The sequence below is a fragment of the Equus asinus genome, chromosome 5, assembly GCF_041296235.1.
Source record: "Equus asinus isolate D_3611 breed Donkey chromosome 5, EquAss-T2T_v2, whole genome shotgun sequence".
Classification (NCBI taxonomy): Eukaryota; Metazoa; Chordata; class Mammalia; order Perissodactyla; family Equidae; genus Equus; species Equus asinus.
In genome coordinates this window covers 41,930,928-41,953,982 of record NC_091794.1, presented here as the reverse complement: position 1 = coordinate 41,953,982, position 23,055 = coordinate 41,930,928, and the positions used below count along the sequence as shown (strand labels likewise).

The 23,055-nt window shown below is 39.8% G+C and overlaps 1 protein-coding gene across 3 annotated transcripts in view; it reads right to left on the bottom strand.

The window, feature by feature from the left end:
• ZMAT3 (zinc finger matrin-type 3) overlaps positions 1–22,285 on the bottom strand; it is a 31,806-nt gene extending 9,521 nt beyond the window's left edge. The window contains exons 1-5 of one of the 3 annotated variants that reach the window (XM_014838365.3): positions 22,027–22,285; positions 18,202–18,528; positions 3,062–3,181; positions 561–727; positions 347–447 (exon numbers count right to left, since the gene is read on the bottom strand). In XM_014838365.3, the coding sequence (XP_014693851.1) occupies positions 347–447; positions 561–727; positions 3,062–3,181; positions 18,202–18,471 (658 nt within the window). In that variant the 5' untranslated portion in view covers positions 18,472–18,528; positions 22,027–22,285. Of the gene's footprint in view, positions 1–346; positions 448–560; positions 728–3,061; positions 3,182–18,201; positions 18,529–20,488; positions 20,653–21,762; positions 21,971–22,026 lie in introns of those variants that run through there. The other 2 variants (XM_070509401.1, XM_044771102.2) reach the window with 2 other exon arrangements.
• Positions 22,286–23,055: the final 770 nt, after the last annotated feature.

Sequence of the window (23,055 nt, the reverse complement as noted above, 5' to 3'; positions counted from 1 at the left end):
ATCTTTTTATTTTCCCCAACAAACGGGAATTTAACATGGTGCAACTTTAAACCAAATATCCCATTTTTACGATGCATTTCACATTTCTCAGCTGGCAAATACCAGCAGCATAAAGGGATTATGATAAGAGATCTTAAAACATACACTATGGTTTAAAACCAAAATAGATAATATACTAAATAGGAAATAAATACAACCAGAAATAAAAAGCAGCTTGAAAAGCCACCAGACCAATTCAACAAAACAATAGCTAACCCCAAATTCTCAGGGCTATCTATAAAGGAAATCAAAATAAAGAAGACCATTTGCAGAATGCAGCTGAGGTCTGTGGGAGCCCACGGGGTACCTGCATTATTCTGCACTGCATACATATTTCTCCTATTAGGCATCATCTTATATTCATTCCCTTCTTTCCGGGTCCGCCTTTGACCAGGCTCTGAGGATTCCCTGGAAAAAAGAAATTTCAAAAGTTAGACTTCTCAGCAAGGATCCCTTTCGATTCTTTTTCTCCAAAGACAGCCTCACACAACACTGGCCTCAGAGAAAACGGCAATACCTACGAGAACGAGTTACTCTGAGCCTCCGCCAGCCGGAGCCTCTTGGCGTGGTTCTTCCCGCGGTAGTGAGCCTGGGCCACAGCCGGAGAACTGAAGGAGGCGTCACAGAGCTTACAGTAATCGTTCTCGGTGGCCAGGATCACTCTGCCTCCCGGCTTAAAGGAGCCCATCTGATGTGGAAGACACAGAACACAAGGTCAAAAAACGTGGAGTTTATTCCCTCCTTCACCTCAAAGTTCCTTCTAAGAAGCAAAAATAACCGAAGGTTACGGCATGACCACAAGCACTCAGCTTTAAAAGGAAAGAAAATAACTCATTGCAAAAAAAGAAAGAAAGCAAGCCTAGGAGACACTTCATCATGATTTTGCATGACAACCACCTATGTGTCAAACAGATGAATAGCTCATTGCTATCTCCATTGAAGAAATTTTTTTAAAAAAGTTTAAAAACCCAGCATGGAAGATTTTGGGCAGTAAAGGTAAGGCCTAAGGTCACATTACCAGAAAGAGTAAAGTCTGCCCAGAATCCACCAACAAACATTTGTTGAACGCCAGTTTCTCGGGCTTGCTATCTAACGCGGAAGGGATGTAGACATATATTAAGAAGTGAGCCCCTGCCCTCAGAGAGGCTACAACTTAGCTACAGATATAACAGAATTAGGAGGAAATAACCAGCAGACCCAGACCATGGTATTCAGGTTGGGAAACAACGAATTGAGAGAAACCTAAGACAGTGCCTGGAAGATAGCATGCACTCAAATACTGTTGGGTTAGCAAAAAACGACAAACTAGATTTTAGCTAGAGGACGATAACACACACCAGAAAGAGTCTGGAAAGCGTATCATACGAGGACCAGCTGAAGGAAACAGCACTGTTTCAGCTGGAGGGGAAGGTTTTTCTGGGGATAAGATAGCTGTCTTCAAAAACTGCGAAGGGCCAGGCTATGAAAGAAGGCGAGGGCAGTTTGCCCAGGAGGACGGAGAGGGCTGAGAACAGTCCTGAGAAGGAGCAGCCATCCAGTTCCCGGGCAGCCTGCAGGAATCAGTACCGGGACAACTATTCTGCCCGAAGCTCGCTCTGACTATTTTCCTGCCCTCTAACTGGGTTTTTAACACATCTCATTTACCCCACAAATCCATGAGGACAGAGGAACAGCTGGTATTGCCATCCACACTTTAAGTACTGGAAAACTGACATTCAGAAAAGTAAAATTATACTGTGGTGGTTAGGAGTAGCAGTGTACGGTAGAAAGAAATTCTTGCTCCACCACTTTACAAAACGTGTAACGCCACGTGTTACTTAGCTTACCCGAGCTTCTAACTCACTTCCAGGTGACACTCATGCTGCTGGCCGATGGACTACACTTTGAGTAAGAAAACCAATATCGCTAAGTTGTTGTGAGCTTTAAATACGTCAGGGCCCAGGAGTACAATGAGGCACTTTCCATGCGCACAAAATTTAAGGGAGCATCCAAAAAACTCAGCAATCAAGATAAGTAATATTTTAATGGAATATTTTTACAAATCACACAACGCAAAAAAAGAAATCAATGAGGAACAAAATATCAAAATTTTAAATAAAGATAGGATCAGGAACAGTGCCATGCCAAGCTACATTGCGGCCTGACGCAAACAGAAACTCAGTAATGCTTAGCTTGTGTTTCAGTTTTTGATGTTTTGTTTACCATTGATTTTTTTCACATTAATTTTGAATTTTTTAAATATTGTATTAAAATATTTATCTTGATGGAGGACTGGGTTTTTGGCTCCCTCTTAAATTTTGTGCCTAAGTCGAGGGCATCCCTCACCTCATCCCAATCCAGCCCTGAATGAAGTAATGCATGAAAAGTGCTTAGCAGAGTGCCTGGCATAGTAAGTACTCAATTAAAGCTATTATTATTTATGACCATTGTATTGTTCTACAGACAGTTAATACTTCAAAGACAGGTTAAGGAGTAGAATGCATATTTCAGAGGCTATTAAAGTGCAGGATATCTTGCCTAAAACACCTGCTCTATCTTCCAAAGAGTGAAAGGAACTTGGCTCTCAAGTGTGCGTCATCATACCAAAGTCCAGAGAGGGTTTATGCAGGCTCTCTGCCTGTAAGAGGTAAGAAGAGGGCAACCTCAAGAAACTGATCTTGCTGGAAGGCAAAATACAAGGTAAATGAAATTAACTGCAATAAAGATATAAATATTTAAAAATCTCTCTTTTCATTCAGGGCTTAGCCTAAACACTCAGGGTCACTTAACCCAGAATTCTGAGAAATGCATAAAGACTCACGAAACAAAGTGTTTCATCATTTGAGGCATCACAACCAAAGCGAATGAGAAATCTCAAGGTCCGTGGATTTGGGTATGCATTAAATCCAGAATGTGAGTTCAAGGAGTGAAAAGCACCAAGTAAGATCTTGGAGGAGTGGTTACAGATGGGCCCATGGCCCACAAATTTCATCCACGACCATCTGTGCCCAGGACAGCTTCCACCCAGATACACGTGTCTCACCTGCGGAGGGACTGGAACAGCTGGAGTAGCCACAGCTTCCACGGCACTGCTCACCCTGGCAGGAGGGGGACAGCTGTTTGCTGCATAGTAATTTCGGAGTTTCTTACCATGATTTTTACCCTAGAAGTAAAACGAAATGAGTAATCACCATGAGGAAAATTTATCAAATTGAGTGAATCAATGTATTCACTGAAAAAAAAATTAAGAAAAAAAAAACAGAAGCAATACTAACTACATTTTATTCTTTTGGATAAATGTAACACTGGGGTAAACAGACCACTAGCTAGATTTGATTACTAGATCTTCAAGGAAAAGAGTCTACTCTTTGATTCTAACAAAATGATTAAATTTCTCTGGGAAAGATAAGGGAACAAAGCCAGAAGAAATTAATTTCCTATATATTTCTAGAAAAGTATCACATTTTCCAGGGATCTGTGTCCTCCCCCAACTTGCTGTCCCTCAGATGCCACTGCCTAAATATGAATTTCATGACACTCTGATCTAATCTACTTTATACGTCAGTAATGAAATGGATAATCCAATTATTTTTACAAAAATAGCACTTACAGAGTATCTTTTTACTTACAAAGGACTCTCATGTGCATTAGCTCATTTGCTGCTCACAAAATCCTGTACGAGGAATTTGCTAATATTATCCACATAGGACTGCTGAGGAACTGTCATCCAGAAAGTGTGGGGCACCTGCCTCCGACACCTCCAGCAGGGCATCAGAGAAGCCAGAGCTTGAGGCGGGCCTTTGGAGTCCAAAGCAAGGCCTTTTTTCACTACAGCACGACGGCTTCAGGATGCACTGTGAACCTCTATGAAAATGCATTTGCCTCTCTGGTTGTGTTCTGTTTATTATTCATGTGATTATATTCTTTGAATTGATATAAACTGGTGGCAAGGGTCAGTGGCCTAAAAGCATTCTAAATGAGGGTAAAGAGTATATGACTCTTTAAATTGCAGTGTAAAATTCAAACCGGCAGCCAGACATTTATTCACCGTCTACCATATGTTCAGCCCTAGAAATAAACAGGACCGCACACACTCTAGAGGAGACAGATCCATGAGCAGTTAAAGTAATGAGCTAAGTTCCACCTTCTGACCACTGGGATGCCCAAGGGGCTCTTACCATGGTCACAGGGACCTGCAGGGAGTCAAATCCAGTGGTCACGTCTGTGCCTTCGTCATATTCTAACTAAACAGTGTGACACAACTGATACTCCTTCTGTTGTCTTCTACGACTCCCTCTTACCTCCCTACCTCTCATTCTCTAAACACTGCAGTGTCCAAAGCTCTACCCTTGGCCCTCTTCTCTCTCCATCTGCACTCAACCTCTTGGTTATTTTACTCAATCTCACAGTTTAAAAATATAATCAATAAGGTGGTGACTCCCCAAGTTATCTATCTCCATCCCTGTTATGGGATGAATATTTGTGTCCATCCAAAACTCAGATGTTGACACCTAATCCCAATGTGATGGTATTTGGAGGTGGGATCTTTAGGAGGCAATTAAGTCATGAGGGTAGAACCTAATTAGTGCTCTTTTAAGAAGAGGCCAGAGAACTCCCTCACCCTCTTTCTGCCATGTGAAGATACAAGGAGAAGTCGGCAGTCTGTAATCTGGAAGATGGCCCTCACCAGCACCCAACCATGCTGGCAGCACCCCCATCTCCAACTTCCAGCCTCCAGAACTGTGAGAAACAAAGGTTTGTTGCTTACGCCACCCAGTTTATGTTAATTTGCCATAGCAACCTAAACAGACTAAGACAATCCCTGACCTCAAGAGCTATATATCCAATTGCCTCCTTGCCATCCACACTTTACAGTCTTATGAGGTACATCCAACTTAAAATATCTAAAATCTAACTTATGATTCCTCCCCCACAGAACTTTCTCATCACTGCCACCACCACTAGGTAGCCACATGTCAGTATATGACACCACCATCCACCCAGTTACTCAAGAAAAGTCCAAGGGTCCTTTTCTTGATTCCATCCCTCCTTAAAACCAACACATCCAATCCATCAGCAAGTCTTTCCAGCCTACCTCCAAAATATACCCAAAGTCTTTCCTCTTCTTTCCATGGACACTACAAATACCAGAGTCATCCAAGCTATCAACGCTTTTCATGTGCAGTAGGTAACAACTCCTAACTGGTCTATGTTTTCCCTCTTGTCTCCCTATAATTCTCCTCATCTCAGTCAGAGTGATAATTCTAGACTTAAATCACATCATGTCATTCTCTCACTCAAAATCTTCCAATGGCTTCCCACTGCATTTGAAATAAAAAATTGACAGAGCTTACCTAGAGGGACCTACATGATTTGGCCCTGTCTACTTCTTTATTTTTATTTCATACAGCACCCCTTCATTATGCTCCTGCCTCACTGGCCTTCTTTCTGTTCCATAAACACGCAAAAACCATTCTAGCTCCAGGACCTTTGTACTTTCTGTTCCTTCTGCCTGGAATGTTCTTTTTTCAGATCTCTGCATGGCTAGCTTACTGTTATCTTTCAGGTCTCAACTCAAACAACTTCTCACTCAATCTGAAGTGTCAAACCCATCTCTCACCCCCCACTACTCCCACACATTTCCATCACATGGCCATACTGCCTCGTTTTATTTTACCATAGTAAGACATCGCTATCTAAAACAAAACTTTGTTTACTTGTTTTTTTCTCTTTCCTATCCCCTGGAGTGTAGACTCCTTGAAAATAAAGACCTTGTCTATCTTGTTTACTGTTTTATCACCAATTTCTAGAATAATTTCCAGCATATAGCAGGCAATCAATAAATATGTGTTGGATAAATGAATCAAGTATTATAATGGAGATAAAAAATAAACTGCCAGGACAACACAGAGAAGCAATTTCTCATTTCGAACACAGAGAAGCAATTTCTCATTTCTGCCTGAATGTGTCACGGAAGACTTTCCTAAAAGAGGGACATTTGAGTCATCTTTTAAAATGAGCAAAAGTTTACCAGGCAGGTAAGCAGTGAGGGGGAAAAAAACTGTCAAGAGAGGAAAGTGTCTGAGCAAAGGTCTTGCCTGCTGGAGAGACGGTCTTCAGGATCCTCTAAAGAGTGAGGAGTTGATAGACATTATCCTTAATGGTTTTGTCCATGATACAGAACTTGGACTTTGCAGTCAGTAGGGGGCCTCTGAAGGACTTCAAGCAAAGCAGTGACATGACCAGACTGCCCCTGATAAGATCATCTTGGGACCAACATGGGGGATAAATCAGAGTAGATCAGAACTTAGAAGCTGGCACTATAGGGAAGAGAACCAAAGACAAAGCTGTGGGACACTATCATACAGAGTGCAGTAGAGAATGAAGATCTAGAAAATGAGCCTGAGAAGGCCTGGCCTGTGAAGTAAGATGAAAACCAGACAAGTATAGTATCCTGGAAGCCTAGAACAAGGTATTTCAACAGAAGAGTCTACTTAGATACATTATGACTCAGGAACTTTTACTTCCAGGTATTACCAAACAGAAACACACATAGAAGGAGACAGCTACAAGAACGTTCCTAGAAGGACTGTTTGCAACCACTGAAAACTGAAACTTAAGTGTCCAACTACAGGATAATGGATATGTTGTAGCCTAGTCATACAATGGAACACTACAGTGAAAAACATTCTAAGGCCTTGCAGTGGCAACATGAATGTTTCTCATAACAAAATGTTGAATAAAAAAAGCAAGTCACAAAAGAAGACATGTAAGAATAATCTGTTTAATATGAGGGTTAAAAACATGGAAAAAATACTATATATGATATAGAAAAACACATATATAGCAAGAGTACAAAAAAAGTGGGATAACAATAAATACCAATTCAGCACAGCAGCTACATCTGGGAGCACGAGAGTGGAAACTATTGGGAAAGGATACTGGGGCTTCAATTGAGTTGATAATTTTCACTCTTTAAGCCAGAGGGCAAATACACAGGTTCATTATATTATTTTTAATACTTTTTTATGTCTGAAGTATTTCATAATAATTTTAAACCACCACCAACAAGAAAAGGAAATGGTTCACCAGGTCAGGACAGAGAAGTAATGCTTGGATTTGAAAAGACAAAAGTCAAGAATATCGATGGTAAGAACCATTTCAGGAAAGGAGTAGATGATAAAAGATCCAATGGAGTGGCTTAGGGAGAGAATGGGAAACATGAAAATGGAGACAACCAGTATAGGCAACCATTTAGAAGAGTTCTACTAGGACAGGGAGCAGAGAAATAGGGTAGAGAGTGAGAGGGGGAGATGAATCAAAGGAGGACTTTTTTAAAGATGGGTTTTACTTAAGCCCTGTTTGCATGACAACGGGAGAAATCAGTAAAAAGGGAAGAACAGATGAAGCAGGAGCTAAAGCATGGCTCCAGGAGCACAGGCCACAAAACGGCAGAAGAACATGAGATACACAGTACTGTGGGAGGGGTCAACTTTAGACAGTATCACATATTTTATTTCCAAAGCAGTATCCACAGAAGTATTCAAGCAGATATTGCATCCATACATAATGATAGTAATAGCAACTAACAATTTTTGAGCACTTATGTGACATGCAGTGTTCGCATACTTTATAAATATTATCTCCTTTAATACTCATGAAATCTCTACCAAGTAGGTATACTTATTATCCCCATTTTACATATGAGGGCACTAAGCTCAGAGAGTTAAAAACTTGCCCAAGAGCTTCCAGATAGCTAGGTAGTGGCTGCCTAGATTTGCATCTCCCGATATATCTTCTACAAACAATGGAGAATAACAAGAAAAACAAATAAAACTACACAAAAACCATGCCCCCTACACAACTAGAAGCCACAAAATGCCCAGACTTAGAAATAACTGTAGGTAAAAAAGAAAAAACATCAAACCCCAGTGAGCAACCACTCATGCTCCTGCCACAAGGCTTCACAGTAAGCAAGAGCAGTCTGACAAAAACTGCAGGAAAGAGAGAAGACGGAGCTAGCAGCAGACCCAAAATTGCTTTATAACCTCCACTAGAAAAAGTAAGTCCCCTACGGCTGTAAATACTATAGCATGATCTGGTCACTGATTGCTGGAGAGGGGCTTAAATGTACACAAGATCTGAAGTGATTCTCTTCAAAGTGGCTTCTGGAGGAGAAAAAGGCAAAAGGAAGGGAGAAGCACCCTTTGGCAACTGGAAGGTGAAGAGGAGGAAAAGAAGCAAAACTGGAAAAGCTAGCATCCTCCGAGACAAAAACAAACAGAACGAAAACCAGAGGACATACGAACCTCCCCCTGACCACCAAAAAGGACAAAAATTATTAAAGAACTGGACCCTGCTGCAGTTATAGAAGAGGCTGCCATGGAATTAAGAATCTCATAAACCACCCAAAATCCACAAACTGAACAGATGAAAAGTTAAGCCTTTACAAAGTTACTACCAAAAAAAATCAACACATCTCAGCAAATGAACCCCCCCAAGAAAAAAACATGAAACAAAAGAAAACCATCAAGACAACACTTCAGATTGAATAAAATATATTCAAACAAGAATTTGAGGATATGAAAAAGCACCTTAAATCATGAATTCAAAATGTATACTTAAAAAATGGGCAAAACATAGTGAGAAATAAAAAGAAGGGTATTTAAATTCAGAAAAGAAAAAGAGAGTCACATCAAAAATGAGAAGTAAATACAAATACCAAAGGAGAATAGACTCAAGTAAAAACATACTAAGAGGTGTTGAAGGAAGAAAACCAATCAAGAAAATAAAAATGATACAAACAAAAAATTTAAAAGGGTCAGAGAGAAGCAATAGAAAGAGAAGATAAGTAAAGAAGGAACAACTTATGTAAAACTGCAGTCCGTGAAGAAGAAAAACAAAACAATCAAATGGAACCAATATTTGAAACTATAATTCTCCAAAATTGTCCAAAAATAACTGAAGACCTGAATCTACACACTGAAAAGGTATACCAGGTATCTGGAAAAATTAACCCAGAACAACCAATTCTGGGGTATATCTTTTAAAAGGTATGAGACTTCAACAAAAAAAGAAAAAAGTCCTCAAGCTTCCCAGGCAAAGAAATCGAGTAATTTACAAAAGCAAAAGAATTAGAATGGAGGTGTCAGCCCATTGGTGTAGTGGTTAAGTTCACAAGTTCCATTTCACCAGCCCAGGGTTCAGAGGTTCAGATCCCAGGCATGGACTTATACACCGATCATCAAGCCATGATGTGGCAGGGTCCTACATACAAAATAGAGGAAGATTGTCACAGATGTTAGCTCAGGGACAATCTTCCTCAAGCAAAAAGAGGAAGTCTGGCAACAGATGTCAGCTTAGAGTCAATCTTCCTCACCAAAAAAAAGGAATTAGAATGGCATCTACAATATGCAAAACAAGGCAATAATGGAGCAGCACTTTTCAAAAACTTAAAGAATGAATCAAGGATTTTGTGTCCAGCCAACTCTCCCTGGATCAAGTGTTAAGGCAATGGAAAGACATCCTCAAACATACAAGACCTTAAGAATTCAGTACTCATAAGTCCTTCTTGAGGAATCTATTAGAGCTTCATTCAACCAAGAATTGACTGGAAAATTTTCAGCAAAAGGGCTGATGGTAAGTATTTTCATATGTATAGTTGTAGATCAAAGACTAAAAAAAAGGTGGAAGTGAGGGTAAAAGATTAATGTTGCACAATGGAAACAATGTAATGAAAAAGGGAAGAAGAAAGTAAAATAAGCTCATTGATTCTGCAATAGGCAAAGGCTAGGATACTATTAAAAACCGACAAACCAGATAGTAAAACATTAAATAGCCAAACAGTGTTGTAAAGTCATGTAAAAATGTATAAACAATAGAGGACTGAGAATGGACTAAAAGATGTTTGGATGTGACACTTTTCTAAGTATACCTTTTTGTATAGTTCTGACTTTTAGAACTATCTTAACATTTCAGACTTAGAAAAAGAATCAAAGCCAAAAGGACTGGGGAGGACCCAAAATAAAATACGAACAGAAACAAACAAACCAAACTGTATGAAAAAAATGAATAACATAACCCCCTAAAGGGGGAAGGAAGAAAAAAACTATTCACATATTCACGTAGCCTCAAAGTATCTCCCCCATGATACTAACTAAACACGAAAAGAAAAATGTAACTTTACAAAGGAAAACCCTAGCAGGCAGCATCTTTGTAACCTAAGTAACTTTGTAAAACAGTACATTGTGGTGCTATGCTAAAGACAAAAAGAACAATACATAAATATTATCCTCTGAGGAGTACGTTTGTTTTTCATAAGGATATAGATTGTCAATCCCCAAACTATTTTATGTGTACTAAGAGTGTGTGTGTGTGTTTTGTGAAAAACAAAAGCCCAGGTTTCTTACTATCAAAGAAAGGAGTTAAACATTAAGAAAAGATGGAAAGCTAGAATGAAGACTGATATGTTGTACTGAAATTGGAAGTATCAGTCTAAACTCAGTTTTCAATATATGCACATAAACATAAATATGCGTATACATAATACATCTTACTAGCTCTGTCATGAGAGGATCCAGAAACAATAACATCCCAGTACCAAAGAGCACAGCTAGACCTCAGATTTTGGTTTCTAAATACCATTCTCCAACAAAAGAAACCTGGCTCCTTGAAGAAATAGCTGGCATGGGGAAGATACAAGAAAATCCTAGAATATTTTGTATTGTTAGAAAGTAAGGAAGTAGCCAAAAAATTATGGGGACCTGTCAAAAGGACACAAGCACCAACTTGAAGGGACTCATACTGGTCAAATGTGAGACAATTTAAACACCAAAACAAATAATGAGAGTAAGAGATTATACCCCTAGAATAAAATAAGAATCCATAATCCAGTGATATAAATGAATAACTGAATAAATAAATAAATGGGAGAAAAGGGAAAGTTCTTCCTTAAAGTAAAATTCCAACTACTAAATGTAGAATGATTAAAACAGAAAAATCACCATTTGGCAAACACCACACTAATGATCACTACAGGGGAGAGTCATCAATGGATGGTAAAATCACGGAGCAAAAATATGATGAGAAATAAAATATTCACATAGTCTCAAAATATCTCCTCAACATGATACTTATTAAGCACAAGAAGAAAAATAGTAAGTTTACAAAGGAGAACTCTGGTAGGCACTACTTTACTCAGTGATCAAAGTTAACAGTACTAGTGCTCCCATATATTTACACCATCTCCTTCCTGACATGTTGCCCTGGTAAGGAAACAACACAGCTTCCATGGTATTCTTGCCCAAAAAATACATAATCTGAATTTAATCATGAGAAAATATCAAAAAAAAAACAAATTGGGACACTCTACAAAGCAACTCTTCAAAAACTGCAAGATTGTGAAAAGCAAAGACAAATTAAACTTGTCCAGCTTAAAGGAGACATAACAACTACATGCAAAACTTCACCCTGGATTGGATTCTGGAACCAGAAAATGTGTATCAGGAGACAACTGGTGAAATGTAAATAATCTGTAAATTAGGTTACAGTATTGTTATCCGTGTTAATTTCCTCATTTTGATAACTGTACTGTAGTTATGTAAAATATTAACATTTGGGGAATCTGGGTGAGGTGCATGCAGGAATTTTTTGAGCTATTTTTAGAACTGGTTTGTAAGTTAAAAGTCAGTCAAATTAAAAAGTTAATAAAGTAAAATAAAACTTGCCCAAAGTCACAAGCAAATGTCAGATGGGGATAGTCTTGTTTCCGAGCCCGTGCCACTAGGTTCCACCGCACCCTAGGACAACTGAACTGTATTAAGGACTATCTCAGGTACCAGGAACTGTTCCAAACGTTTCATGCACACTAACTTGAAGGGATTATCAGTATCATCATCATCTTCTTCATGAGGCATAGAGAAGTGAGGAAATATTTCCAACATCATACATCTAGTAAGTCGTAAGACTACAATTTGAACACTAGTCTGAACCCAAAGTCCATTCATGTTCTTAACCAATATCCTATAAAACAGATGCTAGAAGAGGACAATAAGAAATCAAGAAATCCTTAAAAATGAAAGATACGATTGTCAAAAAAATTCAATATATGGTTAGAATTCAAGAATACCTCTCAGAAATTAAAATAAAGAAATAAAGGAATGATAAAAGAGAGAAGAGATAAGCAATATAAAGAACCAATCCAGCTAGTCTAAGATAAGGCTAATAGGATTACCAGAAAAAGAGACAGAAAAAATATAGAGAAGAATATTATCAAGAAATAGTATCAAAGAAAATTCCCCAGAGCTCAAGAGAAACAAGAGTATGCAAACTGAAAGGATCTGCTAGTGCTGACCAGGACAAATGAAAAAAGACCCAGATATCTAAACACATCCATCACTGTGAAATTTCAGATACCAAGGGTAAAAAGGAGAACTTAAAAACTTTCAGGGGAAAAAAAAAGCCTAAAATCAAAGTAGGTCACCCACAAAAGAATAAGAATCACCATAAGACTTCTCTTCAGCAATTAGAAGACAAAAAACAAAACAAAACAAAAAAACCCACACACACAATGGAGTACAGTCTTTAACATTCTTAGGAAAAATCATTTTCAACCTGGAACTGAATTGTCAAATACGAAGACACAATACAGACATTTTTAGACATACAAGGGCTCAGAAAAATGTATTTCCCATTACTCTCTCACTTTATTTTAAATAGAGCTGTTGTAATATACATTTATATTTATTCTTTATTCCTGCAAGTAATGTGAAGATGTAGTCCAACAAAACAAGATGAAAAAAAGAAAATATGTACATTTAGAAAAAAGTAGTCCAACCAGAGAGCAATGATGAGAAGTCCAAAATTGACAGCTGTGCAGCAAACCCAGAAAGCAATCAGCTGAAAGGGAGCAAGAGGATAGAGAAATCTAGGCTAAAAAGGGAATTCCACACAATACTGAGTGTGGTTGAGAGTTTGGAGGAGAAAATGAGGCTATGATAATGATACATTATGTAAGGAAAAGAAGAAAAGCCATTAAAAATTCTAGGAAATACACAATGAAGTCATGATCCAAATATGAAACTAGTCCAAATTAGAAAAGGAAATCAGTAGTTTCATGAAGATAAATGAAATGTATTGTAAGCAATAAATAGAAAGATTAAGAAGCTGGTAGATGGTTTTTGAAAAAGGCATAAGATTCTTCTCCCCAGATTTTTAAAAGTGTGAGAAACTCACAGAAAAGCAAAAAGCTATTTCAAAGCTATAATCCACACATGAAACAAACTAAAATGGACATGGTTTTGAGCAATTGGTGGCACTCAAGAAAGGGTTATCCATTTGAACATCTCTTGAGTAGCATGGGATCATGACACTGGAAACATCAAGAAGGAAACAGCTCTGCAGTGAACAGTATTCCCCTACTCATAATAATGCAAAAGTTGAATGTCAATTTTCAACAGTTGGAATCAAACTGCAAAAAGAGCATGGAAAACTTAATTTGATTATGGAATAAACAAAAATGTCACCAACCATGACAGTGTCAAAATAAAACTATAGCTAAGCCAAGATAGGAGGTAGAAAGGAGAAAGGAGAAGAAAAGGTAGAGGATGACTGAGGAAGGGAGAACAGGTGATTACTGCTTTTCATTAGAAGTCCTTTGTTCCGTGGTCATTATTTTGAATTAAAATATCTCTAAGTTTTAAGGAGGAAGCTGTTACCAGCGGCAAATGCTACAAAGAGGTCAAGTGAGAAAGAGCTAGATTTGGCCTTTAAGATCACAGGTGACCTTGGAAAGCTTTTTAGTGAATGTCGGGATGGAAACCAGAGTGCGGTGGGCTGAGGAATGAATGGGAAATGAAGAGCCTAAGAGGACAACTACACGGGCAGAACTCTAAGGACAGGAGGGAGGAAGAGATAGGTTGCTAACAAGGTGGATTAAAAGGAAAAGGAAGCTTGCTGTTGCTATTTTTATTTATACGGAAAAAACTTGAGCATGTTTTTAATTTGACCCAGGAGAAGTGATGACAGGTGATGAAATCCGGAGTGGAGGGTGAGGAATCAGCCTTGGAGAGAAGAAGGGATATCTACTCTTCCGAAATAAGAAACGAGGTAGGGGTGGATTCAGAGAGGGAGACAGACGGCTGGTGAGATCCAGGTAACAGCAGGATTCTGGAGCGCTTCTGGCTCCTAATGAATAGTATTTCGACCATTCTCAGTTCACTGCAAGTCCCTTTGGAAAACGATCAGATGGAGAATTTGGAAAACATGAAAATTAGCTGAGATTAGAGTTGCTGATCATGCCATCCAAACCTGGGTGATCAATGTTAAAATGTATGTGCCAAAATCAGTACTTTAAATTTTGGGATAACATCAATTGCATTCTCCACATTATGAATTAAGATTATTACATTTAGCATCATAATTCTAGAACTACTTTTTTTTACCTGTATTCTGTCTCTCTTTCAAACTAATCTAATTAATATGGAAGGTTATTTGGCTACTAAACACTACAAATAGAAACCTATGTTTTATGATAAATTTTAGAAATATACTTTGAGTAACTAGTTCTTTTTCAAATAGAAATGCAAATTAGCAGATAAATTGGTTGACTTTATTTTAAACTGTGAATGCCTTAGGAAAATTTATCCATGCTTTTTTGGGGTCTTTTTTATTTCTGTTAATGACCTTCCATCCTAAAATGTTTCTTCCTCTGGGCATTATGCTGCTGAAACAGTGTTGTGTCACTCCCTGCCAGGCTCGCCCTAAGTAACCTGAAGCCTGCAGACGGATTTTAATAAAATGAAGACATTTTTTTCCTCCAAAGATTTTATTTTAAATTAAGATATAACTAAAGCCATAATTTTGAGATTGCAAAAATAGGCAACCTCATTAAAAATAAAACAACAGCCAAGGATATTTTGAAGCAGACTGACCGGGTTAAAAAGTCCTGGGAATAAAACTAAATCTGTGGTGACCACAGACACACGTGGGTCATCGCTAAGGCAGCCCCAGATTAGGAACATCAGAATGTCAGGGAGAGTTGGTAGTGAGCTAAAAGGGAGGCAGTTTCCATTGTGTGTCCTGGATTACTGGAACATGATACAGCCAGACTCTAGTGTAACAGCGCTCAACCCAGACCGAGGGTTGTTTACAATACCCAAGGCAATTTGAAACTTCGCGATTTCAACAATGGCATCAACTGACTGAAATGTTTTTGAGTAATGTAATCACAGCGATTTATCACTTCACACGAATGTGTTTCTCGCCTATAAACAGGCTACCACTGACTCCTTCTAACTCACACATAACTGAAGTAATGAATTTGCTGTCTTAATATCGCTCTCTATTAAAAAGGACAAAGCAGGTTTTCAGAGTTGAAATAAAACTTTACTTCCATCATCTCATCAACCACTTTGTTTTATTAGCCTGCAATCACTGCCATTCTGCCTAGTCCTGGTTCTCGGTGAGCCGTACTCATTGTCCTACCCTTGTCTTTAGCAGCCTTTTCTAATCACTGCCTGTTTATGAACCCTTTGTGCAGCCTCTGACACATCTTTCAGGCTAACATTCCTATGCTTTCCTTCTGTCTTGGTTTGCCCCTCTCTAGGTCATGTTCACTCTCTGTTTATTACTCTGATCTACTCTTTGATCCACACTCTTCTTATTTTGACCATTTCTACCTTCTTGAGATCCAGATTTCACTTCTCAGATTAGCTTTCTTCTACACTAGCCTAATGAAATTGCTCTGTACTTTCATATATTAACTGCTTACCTTGCTTCTCTGTAAAAAACCTGTCCCTCTTTAAGAATTACCACTAACATTGCTTTCATTCAAATCTTTGCTTCTAACCTCTTAGAAACATGCTCTTATTACCCCCAAACTTTTCATTTTCCATTAGGTTCTACTTTCTTAACACCTACTTGCTGCTTCTTTTCTGTCTTTCCCCTAGTTCTTGGCTACTTAAATTGTTCCCTATGACAGGCTGTCCTTCTCCAACTTTTCCACTTAGAAATCTGATTATTGAGGAATTGACCTAAATTTGACTTCCTTTTCCTTGTATTTTCTAATTTATGTATTCACCGTCTCACTGAGGGAGCTGAAATTAAGTATAATTACTAATTTTGTCATCTAAAAAGTTCAGAGCACACGCACACACAAATGTACAAGAAAAAACCTAAATAAATGCTGATTCTGTTTCTTATCTAGTTTAAGTCTTAGAATCCAGTGACCCTGCTCAAACTGAATTCTCTTTATGCATAAACTGGAAGCATCCATCACTGTCTAGAAACTCACAAATTAATATTAGCAGGAAAAAAGGTAGGAAGTATATGCATAATCATGCATACATATTAAAATTACACATTGCCCAAGAGTTTTCCCTCATAAAAGTAAACAACTCTTCTTTAAAGGGCGATCCTAGATGTGTATGGCACACAGGTGGGTATGTCCCCAAGTTAATGACTTACTAGGGGCTTTATACAGATAAAAATCAAAACGTTAGAACCCAGGCTTGATTTCTCAAAGTGACTAAACATTCCACAGGAATAAATGAAGAGGAAAGCTAGCACTGAGTTTTGGCTTTGAGAGTGATCATCCCAACATACCTGAATGGTAAAGCGGGCAATGGAAGACCCCGTACCAAACCATTACGGCAGGGAGCTATACACACAGGCAATGAGAGTGCGAGGTGGGAAAAAGGGAAACAATGGAAAAATAAAAGCAGAAGATGCCTTTCTTAACCACTGAGGACATGTGCCAAGATCTGAGAGACATAATTAACTCACCTCTCTACACCTGAGGGCAAAACAAACCCAAACAAAGGGAATGCCAGGGGAGCAACATATTGTATCTTCCCCCAAATCCAAGAGAAAACAATTCACCATCGAAATACTTCTGACGGACAATCACAAAGTGACCTTATCAGTCTTCCAGATCAAAACAAAACAGACCTACACCTAGTTTTTAAATAAAAACTTTAAGTTGGAGGAGTTATAGTGGCATAACAGAAGAAATACCTTTGTAAGTCATCTTTCTACCACACTATCTTATCGCAGATACTCATGCAGAGAATAAATAGTGAAATCAATTATGACCCGCAAGACGGCTTTTCATTCAGTGGCATTTGGCCTCAAATTGTTTCTCAAGTCTTTCTTCTCCCAAAAAAGAAATTATATAACTTTAGATAGAAAACAATCTAGAAGAAAAAGAAGTACTGTACCCTCTCTTTCTGGCCAAAATTCAATTTTCTATCTGTTCTTAGGTAATAATAGCTTTAAAATTGTCCTTTCCACTAGCTATTCTACGTGGAGGTGAAAGCTTTAAATCTTAGAAATAATTATCAATTCACACTAAACGGGCTAAAAAAAATCAGAGTATGATTCTTATGAATGAAGACTAAGGCTCAATACTCCAACGTCATTTTATTCTCATTACAAAAAGATACTTGTGTTTTCCCTAGCAGTGGCAGAATATATATGAAGTTAGAGGTGAGAAAGAAAAAGCATAAGATTCATACAGATTACCTTGAACTGATGGAAACCGTAATAGCTGGAAGAGAATATTTATAAGAATATTTCTTCTAAACAATTTTGACACTGAACTCAGTTTGGTACGTCATGTTTCAAATACCTGTTCTCCCTCAGGATCACAGATTCGTACACCAGCACAGACAACTTACTTTTTTTTTTTTTTTTTTTAAAGATTTTATTTTTTCCTTTTTCTCCCCAAAGCCCCCCGGTACATAGCTGTGTATTCTTCGTTGTGGGTTCTTCTAGTTGTGGCATGTGGGACGCTGCCTCAGCGTGGTCTGATGAGCAGTGCCATGTCCCCGCCCAGGATTCGAACTAACGAAACACTGGGCCGCCTGCAGCGGAGCGCGCGAACTTAACCACTCGGCCACAGGGCCAGCCCCCAGACAACTTACATTTGCCTTCAACAACTGGTAAGCTATGGAATGCCACACAGCTAAGTATAGGAAGCTGAGACCCCCATTCTATGAAAAGTGATGCTTTCTTTTAAAGTAGGAACATTATGCTTTTGGTCAAATAAACTAATACTTGGTTTGTTCACTAAGCCATCTTGATTATTCCAGGTACAATTGGTCATACCTGGAGAGACAACTCGAAAATGGGCAGAGCCCTAAAATGTTCTCCCACTAAATGCCTAATTTTCTTTTCTTCCCTTACCTGATAATGAGCCTGGGCTTGCTGCGCTGAGTTCAAGGTGACATTACAGAGTTTGCAGTACAGGGGCTTACAGAGCTCCTCCAGGGCAGAGTCTTGCTCCCCTCCCTTAGGTAACTCTTCTTCCCCTGCCAGAGGCAAGGAAGCCTCCTGCCCAAAAGGCTTCTGCAGCGGGAGCTGCAAGGTTCCTGTAGACCTGGCGGCCACTGACATAGGAGGAGAGGATGAGGACCGCTTAGGTGGAGGGAGCCCGGCGTGTTGCAAGAGGATCATTGGGTAGGAAAGCCTTGGGCATGATCCAATGGGCGATGAGAAGTCGGGTCTTCAAATCTGAATCAACAGCAAAAAAATACTCAAAAATGTAACCTCAGCAATACAACATGCAAATGACCACACCATCTGACCCCTTCCTCTACTTTCCCAAACCATCTTTGGGACTTCTTTCTTTTTGCCTCATCTAGCTGACTTCCCCAGTCTGTTAATCCACATTGACACAATGCTCTTCCACTGAGACTGGCATTATAGATTTGGCTTTACTTTGCTTGGCGCAGCTCCAACTGCGGTCCCTCTGGCCCATGAACATTAATAGCCTTGTATCCATGGCTAATTAAATCTAAAAGTCACATGGCTGAAATGGACATCAAAGGTCACCTAGTCCAGACCCCTTCCCTCAGGCACACTTACATTTAAACACTCTTGATGATAATCATGCCTAGATAAAAACACCACCGGCTAAGAACCTTACAAATGTTTCCTTTCCATCCAAACTAGTCTTTCCATCCAACTAGTATCAAAAAGAGTGAAATAAAGAGTATCCTTCTCACAATCTTTAAAACACTTCTAGAGCTAGCTAAAATATCAAGGAACTCTAGGAAGAACTCAGAGTTACAATGTGACAAAATAAGTGTACCTTCTGATCATCTAGTAATAATTAAATAGTTGAGCCAATGATTCTTCACGGCAGAGGTTGCAAACAGACAGCCTGTAGGCCATGTAGTCACAGATGTGGTCTGTTTGGAATATATAGTGTTTAATTTTATTTTGCTTTCACTTTTTAAATTGAATTAGTCATCAACATTCATGGCTTCTCTTGATAAAAGGATGATCTGGCAATACTTGGCCGGCAGTCCAACACAGGCAATAATAAGCTGGTTAGTGCTGAGACACTGGCCCGCTTAGCCAGGCCTGCCTTCTCCAGGCCACCTCAGTCCGCACTCAGCCCGCTGCCTGTTTTCATGTTACCTGCCTGCTCCCTGTAGGCTCTTCAGTTTAGGACTCCACCTCATATAACCTTAGACTATCTTCATGAGTCCCTATAAAATCAAAATATTTTCTCTCCCTTAGAGGTAAATTACCTGCACAAAATAATGTATCAAGTAAACGTCCAATGGGTAATGGATCACACTACCAAAAGCCCCAATATAACCCCAGTTCCTCAGTCGTTAGGCTATTTCCTTTCCCCTTTTAATTAAATAACTGACGATCTCTATTCTGTTTCCCTCAGAAAAGACCCAGTTACGTTCCCATCCTTCTTCAGTTTTATCCATCATTTCTCCTGCCTCCCACTCAGATGGCATCTTCTAACCCCATCTCAAAATGAGCCACCGTACAGGCTTTGAGTTCCCATCATTTTAATTAACCCAAATTAAAATCCTTATTTCAAGATTCACTATTTCTTCTACTTTCTCAGTACTATTAAAACCTCTTTTCTTGGTCAATAGGATATGGCTATTTTAAACTGCTGAAATTTTCCATCTGCAATAGAAATGTATACATTTCATGACAACATATTTACTAAAATTAACCAAGTAAATTTTGCAAAAGTAATAATCTCTTTTATCACGTTTAATAAGTACACATATTGGAAACTGCAATCAAGTGACTTTTCTACTAAATTCACGGTCTGGGGGCAGCAGAGGATATCAGTGCAATGAGGAAAACAATGTAGTTAAGCACAAAGTACATAAATTATTAGTCATAGTACTAAACAATACTTCTCATTAATCACAATATTTAGAAAAACAATAATATTATTTTATTCTTAAGCAGAAGTATGCTGTCCATATCTCTGGGAAGATAAAGAAAAGCAATACAGATTTAGAACATTTAAAAAGTCAAGTTCTCTATAATCGTATTATTTCTCTCAATTAAATCAAGCAAAGACATTCAGAAAGCAAAGATGGATACGGACATTTTAAAAAGTAAAACTAAGGAGACAAAGACCACTTTTTTAAAAAGTTTAAGTATCTAATTATAATAATTGATAATATTAAAAGCCTACACATTTCACCTGTACAGAGACATACTGATACCAAATTGCCACAAACAAGCTGCCAATTCAGAAGAGAAATGGTAGATGAGGGTGTCAAGACATCTGGATAAAGGAAATCAGCAATATAACCAGAAAATCAAATGCTACCAATTGCCGAGACATGTCTGGACTTGTTTTATGAAAGCTCACTCCCACTTGAGGAAATTCCGGTATGTGTCTCCCCCAGTGTTGCCTACAGGTTTCCATCAAAATAAAGGCCCTTCTCAAAGCACAGAGGTACAAGAAGACCCCCTTCCACAGGTGATAAAATCCCCTGAATTAAGGAAAAAATTTCGCCAAGTACAGACTTAACCATTATCACATTTTATCTTTGTAATTTTTAAAGAATAGCCAGATATTCCAAAATTATTTCTTGTAATATTTAACAAGCAAAATGATGTCAACTCCCAAAAAGGATCTGTGCATGACAATTACAACAGCTTTTACTATGCTTACAAACAAAAATTAGCATAAAATATAAATCTGAAAGAAATAAAACCAAGCCTTCAGGGAAAGCATGAATGGTGGAATATAGAGAGACCCTATGCATATGCGACTCAGATCCGTTCAACTACTGCATCAGATTAAATGAAACTAACTTGTTGGCTGATGTAAATAAAATAATCCTCAGATCTTAAAAACCATTCAATTTGATCCTTGAAGTGGCATAAATGAAAGATTTACGGTGGTTAATGTCCTGGTTTGGAAGGGCTTGAGGGGACAATAAAGGAAATCAAAGCTTCACAGTGTACCCTGTTTAAAGAAAACGAATGACCATAGCATAGTTTTCATGATTGCTCTGGGGCCTACTCTTCACATACTGTATTGAAGACAATCACTTTCCCATTTGGAGAAATCTACAGACGAAAGAGAACAGTATAAAGGAACAGGTTACTGGCACCTCAGCAAACTAGGGAAGTCCGTAATCGGAATTCTAGAAACGAGGGAAAGACGGTATTACTCAGAGATCATCAGAACGCAGCAAGAAGCAATAAGAGAGGGAAAAATAGGAAAATTATCAGCTGAGGCAACGGTGTATCATATAATGAAGACTCAAAAGAACGCAGGAACCTGGAGGAGAAGAGGCCTTGGTGAATTGGCGAATGTTTTCCAGTCTCAGCTGTGACGGTTCCTAATTCCTAGGGAACCGTCTACATGTTTGAATCAAAGCTACATACACTTCAGCGTCGCCCACATATACCTTACATTCCTAAAACGCGCGTGCATCCACACGAGCGCACCCACACACGCACCTCAATCCCGTAGGGATGCCATCACGAAAGATGGAATCCCCGGTCCCCCACGGGGCGGGGGCCAGCGCCAGGGCCAAGGCAGCTGCACGCCTAGAGGATCCAAACGGTACACGTGAAAGGCTTAAAAACAAACAGATAAATAAAAGCCGCGCAAGTCCGTCCCGTGGAGGGCAGGTGGAAAGACCGCATCAGAGAGGAACCGCTAGTCCCCGCCGCTCCCGGGCTCGTCCTGAAGCCCAGAGGCGCCCGATCGCCCGCACTTACCGGAACCCCGGGACGCGCGGGGACTCTGGGCGCCGCGTCCGCCCGGGCCGCCCGCCGCCGGCTGCCCTGCGCGCCCGGCTCGCCCGGCTCCGCTCCGCCTCCCTCGGCGCAACTTTCTCGGCTGGCCCCCGCCGAGCCCGCCCGGCAGCCGAGGGTTGACTGTCAAAAGTCAGTCCAACCGGACCCACAGGGAAACAGCTGCAGGAAGTGACTGCGGAACCGGGAGGCGGCGGAGGAGGAGACTGAAGGCGCCGGCCCGGCGTCGCTACTGCGCATGTGCCTGGCGGAGCTCGCCCCGCGGCGGCGGCGGCGTGCCTCCAGCATCCCGCGCGGGAGGGGTGCGCGCCCGGCAGGTGCGAGCGCTGCGAGCTCAGAGGCGCTGGGCGGAGATGGGGAACAAAAGCCAGAGTCAGAAGGAGGATGCTCCAGCGGCAATCTCAGCGGACAGGTCCTAAAAGCTGTTCATCACATACCCTTGGAAAGTTGATCCAGAGCAGAAGCCTGGGCAGAGCATTTGCAACTTTCCTCTCCTGTCGTTGACATCCACTCCTTTTTCATTCCAGCGCCGCCCTCCGTCTGCTGGTTGCCGGTTAAGACGGCTGAGTGGAGCTGCCAAAATGTCCAAGATACTTTTAAACTCCTGGACAGAATCTTTAAACTGCACTTTTCCCCAGCGTGGAGGAAGAAGAGAGTGGCTGGCTACTCAGTGGTCTCCAACCACACAAGAGCACGCTCACACACATACACACACTCACACTTGCCCTCTCCCCTAAAGTGGGCAAGAGATAGAGATTTTCTCCTGACCCCTGGAGCCTCACCTGCAAGACAGGAAAGATCAAGAAGAGAGTGGCTCCCGCTAGAACGTCACATCCCCTCATAGTCAGCCTCAACACCTTCAGGGTTGACATTGAGAGATGAGCTGAGGAAATTCCAGCTCTAAAATTCTATTAATTTGTAAATTCTCCTATGGAAGCATTTGCCAGGGTTTTTTTTATTGTGGTAAAGTATACATAAATTTACCATTGTGAT